Genomic DNA, 14,831 nt, shown 5'->3' on the forward strand with positions numbered 1-14,831 from the left:
GATGAGGGCTGGCATCACGTCGAACATCAAACTTACTTTAACTGGTATGTCATATTGGTTGGCTTTTTGACGGCTACGTCGTCTTTCCAGGTTTCCCCCGTTTGCACAATAGCGTCTAATCTCAAGGTGCCACACACACATTTGATCGACACCTGGTGGCAACATATTCTCCTTCTCCTTATTTCTTTGCCTAATGTTGGTTGGTAAACAGCCTTTGGGTGCCTTACCGCCACCTTCTGGTGGTAGTACCACGTCACTACCAGGCACCTGTAAAAACAAGGGAAGATATTTATTTTATTTTTTTTGAGGATAGTCCTCAGTTGCTCCATCAAACAACTACAATGATCAAAGAATAATGAAAACAGTTGCAGTTCTGTTTGGTTGATTAAATATTGACAACATTATTAGTCGTTTCAGCTTCACTGTCAACAGCACCTTTTTGGGCAAACTAAGCAGGAACGACTACAGACGATGTCTGCGACAGTGAAGTGGAGGCGCGCCAGTCGTTGCAGCCTGTAATAACAACGCCCATCACCAATTGTAAAGAGGCTTCTGAGCGTGAATGTTGTATTCTCGTCGTAGAAGATTTATATATATTTCCCACAGTTTGTGCCATTGATGACTTGACTGCCTTAAAGTCCCTCCACTCTCCATTGTTTCTATTCATCCCGGTAGACAAAAATCATAATGATGTTTGCGGTATCAACTGCACAACTGCAGCTGCCAGACAAACCAGGGCCTTATAGTTACTGCTTTCTGTTTTTCTGGTGGGAAAGTAGTGATGTCACTCTGGTGGTTCTCACAGTCTGAACAAGTGCAAGCCCACACTGTCTCCTCTGCCTCCTCTGCCTCACCCTTTCTCTTTCACAGACTGAGAAACTGAGCAGCCAGACTCTCCCCTCTGGTTCTGGTAAACACAATCCCACTTTACTCAGCAGCAAGACTGATGACTGAGTATTACTCCGTTGGATAAGCACAGTAACCATGTGAGAACAAGACGAGTGTTTATAGTAAAGCACTGGGGGGAGGGGGGGAATGCACGGTAGCTCTGACTTGACGAGCATCAACCTGAAGTACAGGTCGCGTTTTAAGTGCAGCCGAAGACCTTTTTCTGTTTTTTTTTTCTTTTCATTCAGCTATAAAAGTGCTGACTGGCAGCAGAGAGTATGAGAAGGCTACTTATAGCTTCGCCTGGAGACTGAGAAACTCCTGCCGGCTGGGGGAGGGGTGCACATGAGAGCGATAACACATCTGTGTCTGTGGCTTCACAAGAGAGAGCAACTAGTGTACTGGCTTGTGGCGGAGCCCAGGTCTTTAAACTCTTTTTGTTCAAAGCTGCAGACATCCGTCTACATGTGGCCCTTTCCACAATTCACTGTTCTTTAGTTGTCAGTTGTGATATAAAGCCAGACGCCACGCAGCAGATATTTCAGTGGTTTTAACATCATCACCAGAAGTGTTACAGGCTTTTTTTTTTTTTTTTTTTTTGGATGTTAGCAGATAAGAAAGTAACAGTCATTTTATATGCAGCATGCACGTATGCAATGACAGCAAGTGTAATGTAAAACTTCAAAGCAGCAGCTGTTTTAGAAACCCAACAGAAGAGCCACTGGTCCATCTGTTTACAGTGTAGTGAAAGAACATGTATTGTTTTAGGAAAGAGGAGTTTTTAATATTTGCAGGACACGGTGAAGTTTGTCACCTTGCAGAGAAGTCGTTCATCCGACGGCTCAATCAGGATGCTTCTTCTTGTTCTTCTGCTCAGGACTTATGGAATAAAGGAGAATAACTTTTGAGAGGAATTGTCGTTTCTGATGTGAACTGTTCACTGCATGCATCCATTCTCACACTGTTAAAGAAATACTCCACAGCAAGTCATTTATCTTCTCACTGCCATGTCATAAACTCCAATTTGCTTTGTGAAAGCACCAATTACTCGGTGAGTTCAGGCTGGAACGTGCTTCTCTGGGCTGCACGTAAGTGGTCGGATATGGCCGTCGTTTGCAGACGTTTGCGTGGCTGTCTTTTTTCTTCTTTTTTTTTACTTATATGAATTAAATAAAGTATTTATGACCTCATTCTTTTTATATATCAAATTTGCATCCTCACAGGAGTCCCGTCAACCAGGCTTGATAAACATGCAGGTTCCCGTGACACGTTCTCCAGCTCCTCTGTGAGCGTCATTCACCCGTAACACCCGTCTGTATATGTCAGCAGAGGCATTTACATGCATCTTCACAGAAACAACAGGCCTTTCCAAGTCATTGAATTTAATAAAACCAGCGGTTGCATCTGCAGAAAAAGCGTAATCGACAATGTCATTATAATTTTTCCCCTAAAGCTGATCTATAGGTACTGACAGACTGTGTTTTTATAACCATACGCACCACAAAAGGGAGGGAAGAGAATGGTCAATCTGTCATTTTGGGGTGAGCTAAATGTAAAAAATCTTCATGTCAGTCTAGTGTAAAGTGCAGCCGGCAATACTTAAGCCCCCTCGCAGTTTATTTCCAGCGGTGTTACTTTATTACAAAAGCTGCTCCAGTCTGAAAACTCACTGAAGAGACCACACATAGTGTACAGTTGACAGGACTGACTCTTCTTTTAGCCTTTAATGGAGGTCGTTTGGATTCGTCAGCAGCTAGTTTAAGAGTTTTCTTTGGGTCTGAGCGGCGGCAGTATGGTAACACTGAGACACGCGCACGGTTTTTCATCTCTGAGTGTTGGTGTCAACGGTATTGACTCATAATGGTTGCCTGTTCTTGGCACTTTGAACACAGCTTTAATGAATGGCATGTGTGCGGGTGGGTTTGTGTGTGTGTGTGTGTGTGTGTGTGTGTGTGTGTGTGTGTGTGTGTGTGTGTGTGTGTGTGTGTGTGTGTGTGTGTGTGTGTGTGTGTGTGTGTGTGTGTGTGTGTGTAAGGTACAGCAGAGCGGTGGGGCCATGCTGCTCTGTGCAGTAGGTGGTCCTGTGTGTGTGTGTGTGTGTGTGTGTGTGTGTGTGTGTGTGTGTGTGTGTGTGTGTGTGTGTCAGTGTGTCAGTGTGTGTGTGTGTGTGTGTGTGTGTGTGTGTATTGTACTGTAAAGGGGGTGGTCTTTTCTGATCCTTGGAGGTAACATTTTTTTGCAAGGCTCCTGTATGTACATGGTGGTGCTTAATGCCACACACTCCTGCTCACACATCGGCGGCCTCCTGTAGAGCGTGAGTCAAACTTGGTGGTGCTGGTAGTAGCTGGCATCACTTCACAGGCACTGCACAGTTTGACTGAGGTAACTCACTTTGGATGCTTTGCTTGCAAAAATCGCTTCTGAAGTGCCGGCGGGGTTTACGTCCCGCCTCTTCCCTCTCCTCCACATGCTGGTTGCACTGATACTTTGGCGCCACAGAGTTGTAAACTATTAATTCTCTCTTAACTTCATCTTAAATTACAACTGTGGAGGTCTCTCTCTCTTTTTTTTTTCCCTTCTTCTTCTCCCACATGCCAGGCTCAGTCATGTGACAGATTGAGACAACCAAAAGTGAGAGAAGTCTCTCTCTCTCTCTCTCTCTGTGTTGCCTTGATTTGCATTTCAGTCTTTTCGGTGAAAAGGTCATTTGCACAGAAGCACTGAGGCAAAATAAACAAAAGATAAAGATGTAGCGTGCCAACGTCCCTCTAAAATATGGCATTTTACCCTTTATTTGTATTAATCCAAACATAACTTTTAGTGTCTCCGATTTGAAAACAGAAATTGACTTTAAATTCAAAATGATTTTTAAGCAGCTCAGGCGAGACCGCTGATTTGACAAATATAACATCTAAGAAAAAAAAAGCTCGGTGTCGGTCAGCCTTGCAGGTGTTGTATGTGTTCCTCAAGTGTCTCCATGTTGGTTATGGAGGAATACCTGTTGTATCCATGATCTTGTTCAAGGGCTCTTCAGCAGGCCAGAGGTCTGAAATGCTGTCTTTCCTGTCAAGCCAGCTGCTCCCAGTTTTTCCTCTGCAGATGAGAATGTGCGATTTGCAGTCTGCTCTGGTTTCATTTGCAGCTTCAGCCTAAGATTGAGAATCATTTTAATTGCTGATAACCGTTCGTTTAATTCGATTCACGGATTATTAGTCCTCGAGTATCCGCAGTGGTCGTTTTCATGAGAAAGCAGTCCTCAAAGTTGATTTTTCCCTGCAGCCATGCCGTGTGAATCCTGTTTGCATTTCTCGTGTTATCTTTGTATTGGATCAGCAGTTTGTCTACTGTGTTTGCATTTAAACACTTTACAAACAATATGCAATCTGGTTTGCTTGGTGGTGCCGGGGTGGCTCCATTTTTTTGCTCAGTAGCAGGAAATTACCTTCTCAGAAAAAGCGTTTGAAGTTGAAGAGAAACGGGTGACTCAGCTGTTGAAGGACTGGTCTATTGATGACTGAAAGTCACTGAGCTCATTATTTTTAAAGATGTGAAACTGATCTGAAGTTGTCAAAAAGGTAAACACATGTCACTCCCATGTAAAGCCCTCATCCACACTGGAAATAAACTCCCTCACTCATCATGTACGGATGAAAGGATTTCTTTGCCCTCTTCACCTGCAGCCTCGCCTTTATGACTAAGCTGGGTATGTTTTCCTAAGATGATGGTTCGCCTTGTATTGTGTTTTAAGGCCCTTTCATGTCTAACTGGCATGTTATCAATAACATTTCGGCTCTTTGAATCCTCTCTGGCTGTGTTTCCTTCAAAGTGATTACTTATCTTCAGATGGAAGTAAACTTCTCTAATCAGGCACTCCCTAAGAGATGTCCGAAAACGGGGATTTTACTTCCCTTCCCATTTCCGTTTTTGTTTTTGTTTTTGTCTCCATTCCTCGTTCACTCTTTGTTCCTGAAATGAAGAGCAGTGTGTTTTTTGTGATGGTGTCAACTTCATGATTTTTTGGAAACTTTGAACCCCACGGTTCTCTTAAGTTAAGAAAATATATATATACAAGTTTTTAAGTTGATATATTTCTGTGATGTGCAGTGTGCTTATTATCATAGGAAGTGATTACATATTACTCTTTATCAGGTAGCTGTTAAAATACAAAGCATACTTTTTTTTTTCCTTGACTTGCAATTTTACTCAAAACTCTGGAAATGACATTGAAAACTTTGAGAAAAGCCATCAGAAAATCAGCCATTTATGATCGTAATTGTTACAATTGTATGTTTTTTTTTTCGAAATTAAAAACGACATATTTTTCAGTATTTGCTATATTGTCGAGAATATTGTTTTCGGCAAAAAATATCCTGAAATACCATATTATTATTTTAGGACCTTATGCATTATAGCATTATTTGTATATTTCCAAATCATAATAAGTGCTTTAATCATAAGACATCTCTGAAACAAGTTTAAAGAAAAGGAATAGAATAAAATGCTGCAAAACAAGACAGTCCAGACTTCACAGGAACAGACAGGAAATACAGAAGAAAATAAAGGCCAGAGGGCTATTAGCTATAACCAAGATATGCAAATGTGTTTAAAGAAGACATTTAAAGGGTTAAAGAGAGTCGGTGTGATCTTTTGAGGGATGTTTTTCTAGAGCCTCTAACCCTCGACAGCAAACTCACAGCCAGCTCTTGTTTTGTAGTCTGGCAACAGGGACAGACGAGAGGCTGAGCGCCTCATTTACAAAATCCTGGCAAACATTCGAACAACATGCAGGTGATTTGATGCATAATCAACACATTTTGTATAAAATCTGAGTTTATTCATTGTCATTTCTAAAATACACCCCAGGAGCCTAGAGAAGTTTTTCTTGTAGATTTCAAAATACACTTCTGAGAAACTGTTTTATAAGCTTCCTGTTTCCTACTGAGGAAGATTTTGGTGTGAAAGGGTGGTGTGTCACAAGACACAATACGCATTGCGTATTGCAAAAAAACTATTACAGGAAATGTGTGTGTGTGTGTTTTTACGAGAAACGGAGACAAACGGTAATAAAAACAAGCCGGCAGGGGAGCAGGCGAGAGACAGTGGAGCTCCCAGGTGGACTGCAGGATTGTGTCCAAGCTCGTTCTCGTCCAGTCTGTTAATGATTAGCAGGAAGTGGAATCGCGGCTCAGGACCTCGGCTGCACTCCACTGTCAGACATCAGCGTCTCGGTCGCAGTCAAATCTTGACTTCGCTGGAGCTCCTCGTTTAGATGCAGATAACTTTCAGTGCCTCGGTTTGGCGCAGAACAGATTGTGTTGCACTTAAAGCTCACAATGCGCCGGATCTTTTCATTACAAGTTTGCATTCACATAAAACTTAAAAACAAGAATTTGCATACGCATGAATGTTTGTCAGGTTTGCACCCGGTGCAGAGCCACAGTCCTTGCAGAGGAAGTATGGAAGAGGCTCGACGGCCTCTATTACGTCAAAAGCTGCCTGGTTTACAACACGTCCACCTGCTGTGGTCAAATCATTCACCGGGTTAATATTGATATGATTACTTTGTTTCTGTTGATCGTGAGATCATTTCATCTCCACTGTGCACCATCACCACGTTCTCATCAGTGTTATTCACAATTTTTCTCTGTTTTTCTTCGTTACAGTGTTGTGTTGCCCAGGATGTCTTCAAAGCCACACAGCTCTAATAACATCGCCCATGCCCGGCGGACGGTGCAGCAGCTGAGAATAGAGGCGAGCATCGAGAGGATAAAGGTACAGAGCAACAATGGACCGGGCAGTTCAACCAGTTTCCATGCATCTTCATTGTCTGCTGTCATTGTTCTTCTGAATCCACCATATTACGTGCTTTGTGTGGGACGTCCCTCCTGCAGCTGCAGCTTATGCTCCACTTTTTGTTTCCATTTTGGCCAGTTTCTTATTTTGTACATTATAAATATATCAAGTTGTTTTAAATTTGTTATGTGAAATGCCACAGTTTATGCAAGTCAAATATACATTTTCAGAAAGATAATAGTAAATGCTTTTGCAGAATAACATCACTGAGAAATTACAGGGAATTCATTAAAAGAAGGAAGAGTGTGTGAAGAGTGTGTGATCACTTGAGATCCCCTCTGAAAAGTTGTTTCTTCTTTAAAAGTAAAGTTTTTTTTTTTTTTTGTATTTAGAGCGCAGGTTTTCAAACCCACCAACACAATCAACGATAGCAAAGCCACAATTTGCATCATAATTTGTCATCCTTTTTAGAGTCTTAAAAACCCTACAGACATGATTCACACATTTTTTTAGATTCAATGTGACTTGCATTATTATATATTATTATTTCTGACCATTATTGCAAATAAATGTTTATAAATCAGCTTAGAAATCATAGAAAAAAAATACTCTCCTCATAACTCCAGAACTTGCCTAAAAACCATCACGTTATAGGATTTTCTGCAGCATTAAAGTAACCAGTGGTAGTTGTTGGTACATGAATGGATAAATAAAACTAATTAGTCTCACTTTAAGTGTAGCAATTGTCTGGATTTGATCTGACAGGGTGTGAATCCCATGTGAACGTGAAACCCAGTGTGAATCTGCGTTGCAGAATATAAATCTGTCATGTCAAATAAATACAGATTGCGTTAATCACTGGATTGACTGATTGTGCGCGTGTTGCTCTGAGAAAGCAACGTACGGCCATAAATCCCAACTCATCCTAATGTCTTTGTTTCCTGTAGATATCCAAGGCCTCCGCAGACCTTATGAACTACTGCAATGAACACGCCAGAAACGACCCTCTCCTTATGGGCATCCCTGCTTCAGACAATCCCTTCAAGGACAAAAAGCCCTGCACTATATTGTAGTGGATGCCACTTAGCCATGATGTTTATTTTTTGCTTATTAATGTTGCTGGATTCTTTTTGTTGGGAGGAGTGAGGGGTGGACTGTGATGGCATCGTCACCACGTGTTCACCTGCTCTGTTAACAATTCTACTATGATTTTCTTCAAAAACAGCCATTTGTATTGAGCAAAGAAATGTCGTGTGGGTTGCCTCTTTAGCCTTTATTATTCACTGCAACTATTGACCTTTGCATTGCCACTGTTCAGTTTGAGCTCTGACCACTAACAAAACTTCGGCTGCATGAGTTGTGAGAACATCGGGTACATAATGTTGGTTAAATATCGACAGCAGATGTTATTATTATTATTATTATTTTTTTTATTATTATTATTTTCGAACAGCTATGGCGATCCTCAGTTGTAGGTTTGGTCCTTCATCTGCATCTCCGGTAGGCAGTGACTGTTATTTGTCTCTCTGGTTTGCCTTAAATGGATTCATACAGCCAAAGTTTCCCTCCCGTCCTTTTAAAAGTATATCAGTTTAGGGTTAAGCATCAGACACCAATCCCACCGCTATTTTGCTCCTGTGCAGTTTCGATCACTTAATTCAGCGGTCAGAGTTTACACTGCGCTTCCGCTCGAATGCTACCATGATGTATTGTTGTAACGTCTGGTGTTAAATTGAACTATAGGGACTGCAAGTATTTAGTCTAGTATCACACCTGTCAGTCCACTGGGGGATATCGCGTCAGTGTCACATTTTTGCCGCAAACCACGATCTTTTCGTAACGCTAACTTTCTAGTTTTGGCGCCCAAACTAAACTAAATTGCAGCAGCGTCGAATTTAACGCAAATCGTGATCTTTTCCTAAACCTAAGGTTTAGCCTACTTTTCTCACCGAGGTGAGGCGAACCGGGACGCTGATACTGTATCCTCTAGCGGACTGATGGGTGTATTGCACGCTTCGGCTCGATGCAGTGTTGAAGGTATTCGACAGCCCATCACAGCTGCAGCAGCTCTGACTGGTCCATGACAATCTGAATCCTGTGTTCCCTGTCTAGTATTTGCAGTATGATTACCAAGTAAAGTAGAGTGTTGCCTTTAACTGATTTAATGAACCGTCGTGTTGCGATAAATCCCATAAAACGGCTTTTAATCGAAGATCATCTTTGCTCAGATTTCCAAGCTTTTGGAAGCGTGCCGGCCGTAAATGTAAAGAGAAGTGTTCGAAGCTAATGTGAAAATGCTTTGTCGCGTTTGTCAGATTTTTTTTTTAGTTACTGTTTCAGTAGACATTTGGCGCTGGGCAACACTGTGTAATGAAAACCTTGGGACCAAGCCCAAACCAATGATACTGAATTTCAAAACATCTAAATATTGTCTGTAACAGAGCACTTTTAGCCATTCCTTATGAAAACTCTCTGTGGTACGTTATTGTATTTTTTTTAAATTTTATTTCGGAGGCTGACCACAAAAACACGTTGGCACGTGTTAACGCAACACTGTGAGCCGCGCCTACTCGCATCACAACAAGTGTCTTAGTCAAGTGGATGTGCACATCATTGATGATAAAAACCACTTTGCTGACACTGCTCTTTTTTTTTTTTTTTTTTCTTTAAACTATAACATTTGTGTTGGTGTGGGGCTTCAGTCTAACATGTCCTGCATGTTGTGATTCGCTGGGGGAAAATATCTGCTATGGTAAATTTAACAAAAAACAAAAACCCCACAAAACAAGAACAGAATAGATAGCATGAATCGATATTTTCTTCACTCTAAAGCCTTACTTCTGTTTGCCTTGTATCATGAAGAACACTCTTAAAAGATGTTTCTATTAAATGTTTTTATATGTGGGATGAAAGTGATTTGTAACAATATTGTGCCATCTGTTTTGTCTACATGTCACTTGTTTCACTCACTTGGTGCTCCACTTTTCAGCAGTTCTGGTCTTGTTGCCTTCTCCAAAGGGTAAGTTCAGGTCTTCAAATCAGCGAGATCTAGTGTTAATTATCCAACCGTGTTTTTTACGATTGTCTCTAGCAGTCAGTTCTTCTTACTTGCAATAAGTCAATCCTGTATGCCGAGTCATCATTTCTGCCCATTCGCGGCAACTGCGTAACAGCCTCATTGTACCGCTGATGGATTAATTTAACTGCATTTTGATAAATGTCTTTATTAATACACCAACCTTTGTATGAAGACTTAACTCAAATTAATAAAGTGACGCATTCCTACAGTACAATGTTGTGCTAATATCTCAATAAACATGTGTTGTGCTGCACGGGTGGAAGACTTGGAGGACCGCTGTCTTGCTGCATCCTGAGATTTATACAAGAGAGTTCCAAATGACATGCATTACAATCACACATAGTGCTTCTACACGTTGGTACTCTTACTTGTGTAGAGTGAATTTTGACAGGGCACGCTGATCCGCACTTATCCGATAATAACTAACATTTGATTGCATCAACTGCCAATATATACCCGCCGCTTTCATTGTTTTACCCAGAAAATGTCTCCGTTCAACACGCTCAACAAACACACTGATGGTTTCTGTTCAGCAGCAGCATGGTGGCACTTAGTGAAAAACAAACACTTGTGTGGTGTTCAGCAGCAGCTGCAGCTTCCTCAGACGCTGCAGTTTGAAAACAGTTTAGGTCGGTGGGGCCTCCCTTTCCGTTACGAAGCCACCGTTTAGGTCGAAAAGTTATTCCGTCGTTTCGCGCTCGCTTCGCGGACCGTTTTTTTTTTTGGGTACGCTGCACGTTTCCATGCCTGACAGCGTGAATGCACTTATGCGCTCAAAATAGTGAGTGTTCCTGCACGACTACACCGTTTGGAAAGCAGCACTGGTTTTTGGTCTCTCACGCCCACAGTGTATCTGAGGCCATTTCCTCTAATTAGTCCTTTATTTATATCTCGCTCGGGAGAGGAGAGACCTCGGGCCTCTCACCAGGGCTGTCAGACAGCAGAGAACACAAGAGCTAAAATTAGCAAGTACCAAACCCTGATTTCAGCTCTTGGAGAGTAGAGTAACTATTTTTGAAAAACCTTCTGCTTGGCCCGAGAGTCTGTTTTCGTTCTCTGTTGGTGGCCTCTCGGGTCTCTGCGACCTTGTCTCTGGCCAGCTGGTGGACACGCAGCTTGTTCGGTTTTCTGCTGCACACAATGGGAGGATCACGCAGGAATACTGTAGCATGTTGTCAGCTATTGTAAAACTGCAGAAATACTGGAGTGGATGTGACAGTTCTCACACATGAGGCAGTGTAGTGATGAAATAACAATGTCACCTATTATTTATTGTTGTAAAAACTACACACACAAAAAAAGACCAAACTTTCCTCTCGTTGTTTTCTCACGGATTGTTCTCGTCCCTGGAGGATCAAATGTCAGTGCAGGAAAAACCAGGTGCATCGACATTGTGCTGACTGAAGAAAGCCTACATTAATGATCAAAAAATGCACACTTTAGGCTGCCGTAAAAGTGGATAGCACGGAGCGCTCAGTGATGATGTTGCTGTACAAATATGACACAGACTGCCTGGATATTCTCTGTAAGCGTGAATGCACACCCTCCGCAGTAATCCCGGTTTGTCATTGTGCAGCAGCGGGAGAATCGGAGGGGGGGGGGGGGGGGGGGGGCGTACGGCCAGCAGGCTGGCAGGCCGCCTCACTGACCATGTGCCCCTCTGTGAAAATGTGTCCTGGCAGTTACAGTGTCAGTGTGTTGGAATGTGCTGATGTGGGGGAGAGGAAGAGGAGGGCGGAGGGCGGAGGGCCTGGGCTGACGGAGGGGACTGCAGTGGCACCTCTGTTCATCTGCTCGACCCAGCTGCATGTTTATCTCGGTGTTGCCAACTATCTTTCACTTTCCCAGTGTCTGACTAATGTTAAGGATTTAAAACTACTCACTCTGTGTCACGTATCACTAGTGTTGGAAAATAACAAAGTACATTTACCCAAATACCTTTACTCGATTATTATTTATGTCATCTGTACAAATGGAGGCAAATCTAGTACTTTTGATCCAAAGTATTTATTTGACAGCTTTAGTTCCTTTGATTTCACAAGTTGACAATATGATTAGATTATAAAACATGATGCACTATAGATGAAAGGCTCTGCAGCATGCCCACATACCCACAAAAGTGTTTTCAGTCATGCAGATCAGACATATTCAGGCCGGAGTTGCGCAAAGCTCTGCTGGGACGTGCATGAGGTCACCATGTAATAATAAGATTGATAAAGTTCTGCAATAACATACCCACTTTTGAGATTTTAGGAGCTCCACAATGTCACACTTGGAAAGGGTCTATTCTGCATAACATATCATTTTTAACTTGGTTATTTACAGAGTATTTTCAGAGTGTGGTGTTTCTACTCGAGTAAATTGTACTTCTTCCACCAGTCACCATAACTTTACGGGAAATTCCACCCTAAAGTAGAGTGTGGATTCGATTTCGTCAATAATGTCGAGCTCAGGTTTGATTTGTGAATTCAATGAATGAATATTTCGATATTACTGGGACTGATTTGCATCTGGCTGTCATGAAATTAACCAGAATCACGTGGAATATTTCAGAGTGAGCTCACAGTGTGTCATCATCTATCTGAGTCTTGATCTTTTAATTTTTTTTTAACTTAAGGACACATTTGTCTCATTTTAAACCAGAATCATTAGACAAAGACTCACACTGTGTTTGCAGTTTATTTGGAACAGCCACAGCTAAAACTAATGCAGTCTCATACAACATCCTTGCAATAAATACAAAGTCTAGTTTGTGTTCAGACAGTGTTGATTCATCTGTCATTTGGAGTTTGTACTTGGTGGTGCTGTTGAATTGTTACTCACTCACTGATATAAATAGGTTGGTCATAATGTCGTGAACACCTCTCAGTATGAAGCAGTCTAAAAACTAATAATGGTCATAAAGTAGAATAAATACCTGTCTGAAACAAACTTTGTTTGTATATAATATATATAGATATATACTGTACTGTATATACTGTGCATTTTATATTTTTACTGCTATTTTATTGCTTTTCTATTGTTCTATTATTATCTTATTGCTTCCTGTATGCTGCTGTAGCGAAAAAAAAATTCCCCTCGGGGGTTAATAAAGTAACTACCTAACCTAACCTAAACTCAAACTACATTGATTTTACTTGGTGTACCTAATAAAATGGTCACCGACGGCACATTCTATGGCTGAGTTCACCTCTAATTTGCAATAGTATTTTCTTAAGATGTTTACCTTCTCCATCCCAATCTGAGCAGCACACTGATTTCTGTATGTATGTATAACACAGTGTGAATACGTTACATGACTCAGGCTATACAATGTGTCGCACCATATATAACAATTCAAGGTGCAGCGTGACTTATCATGAGATCATGAAATTCTTGTTCTGTTATGGAAACACACACATATGTAATAATGCTGCACCTGAACTTTTACCTACACTATAACACAGCGAGCAGGTATTTATGACCACATGCAAACCAAACCTCAGCCTTGTTTGCACTAACTTCGTTGGGAGGTAAAAGTGGCTGCGCTGGTCCAATCTTAAAGTAATCTTTTCCCTTCTATCACATCAGTGCCCCATCAGTCAGCGTCACACCCAGCAGTCACACGGTGGACAACCTTTCACACAGTGGCAGCTGAAACCAACGAGGTCCCGAGGAGCTTTTCTCTGCCAGGGGAGCATTTGCATTCAGATACCACTTACGAGCTGCATTCAGATCATTTTCACATCATGCAGGAATGTATCAGGTGTCATTTGAGCTGCTGGACAGTGTGAATGTAATTCTACCTCATTGCTAGTCTGTGTTATGATGACCATGCAATATACCTGATAAACCTGGTGGTGTTTAATATACTATATTGGCTATGGCAGGGATATCAAAAGTTACACAAGTGTATTTAGTTTGCTTTTATTGTTAATAATGTCTGCAGTGTGCACTTCTGGGTAATGTAGTGAGAAGAGAGACCAACCTACTCAAGTGTAAGAATGAATCTTTATCAGGTGCTGGGTGGCTGCTCTGTTGCCAGTTCTCCACTGTGACCATCCATCCATCCATGTAGTTATCTATCCATCCATCCATCCATCCATCCAGTATCTTGTTCAGGATTTTGAGTTTCTATTTCAGCTTACCACCAGAGGAATCCTGAGCTCCAGGTGAAAACCCAACTGGAACAACATACATATACATAGATGCACTGTGATCAGTGACACAGAATACCAACAGTTATTCAAGTAAACTACATCAAATGACCACAGGCGCAGTATAAATAAATAGTGCAACATAGTTTAATCAGTTTACTTCTAATGTTATCTGCCTGATTTTTTTTTTTTTTTTTATAAAGGATCCAGCTTGAGATTATTTTATATTAAATACTGGCACATGATCGCTCTCATGCAATCTCAGCTGAACTGGATTGTGCAACTCCAGGACAGCCTTCTGCACTCTCCCTTCACGTGATCGTGACTCTGCACTTTCAGAGGGGATTGCCTGCCTTACATCAACCCAGTGACATCACCGTCATTCAACTCCACAGAAATCACCTGCTTGCGTGTGCGTGCGACTGAGTTAGAAAAGGACGCGCGGGAGGGAGAGGCGGGAGCAGCTCGTAACGTCTTACACAACGGGTTGCGTGCCAAAACCCTCCTTCTCAAAAGTCTTCTGAGTATTTCCAGTCATGTGCTCTCCGGTATGCTTCACCGCATTTTCTGGTCCTATAAGGACAGAAAGCCCAGAGAGCAACACAAAGAGCAGGAAAACACCTGATTGTAACCTCTCAATGACGAACCCACTGTCATGTTGAACACTTGAGTGTATTGCAAGTAATCTGTCCGTATTCACTGCGATGGTGCAGCCTGCCTGCACGCAGTCGTGAGCTTTTAAAAAAAAAATTTTTTTTAAGGAATCTGAGCTGATGAAAAATTCAAACTAAAACTGTGCAACAAATCACAGAGAATCGGTGAAAAGGGAACCTGCTTGGATGAATGAACATGGTCCTGCTGACTGAGGCAGAAGCCTGTGCAGAGGATTATTGTTCTCTTCGGCTCAGAGATGCTCTGAGGCCACAGAGGCCAGC

At 41.8% G+C, this 14,831-nt stretch overlaps 1 protein-coding gene across 1 annotated transcript in view; it reads left to right on the forward strand.

Moving 5' to 3' along the window:
- Nucleotides 1–9,459, forward strand: part of gng12a (guanine nucleotide binding protein (G protein), gamma 12a) — a 27,077-nt gene extending 17,618 nt beyond the window's left edge. Inside the window, exons 2-3 of the mRNA XM_069712568.1 lie at nucleotides 6,552–6,660; nucleotides 7,629–9,459. Of these exons, the coding sequence (XP_069568669.1) occupies nucleotides 6,568–6,660; nucleotides 7,629–7,754 (219 nt within the window). The 5' untranslated portion in view covers nucleotides 6,552–6,567 and the 3' untranslated portion in view covers nucleotides 7,755–9,459. The remainder of the gene's footprint in view (nucleotides 1–6,551; nucleotides 6,661–7,628) is intronic.
- Nucleotides 9,460–14,831: the final 5,372 nt, after the last annotated feature.

Source organism: Brachyistius frenatus, unplaced genomic scaffold (assembly GCF_029030835.1).
Source record: "Brachyistius frenatus isolate BFR_SWC_R1_liver_20210118 unplaced genomic scaffold, ASM2903083v1 Contig_110, whole genome shotgun sequence".
NCBI classification, from domain to species: domain Eukaryota; kingdom Metazoa; phylum Chordata; class Actinopteri; family Embiotocidae; genus Brachyistius; species Brachyistius frenatus.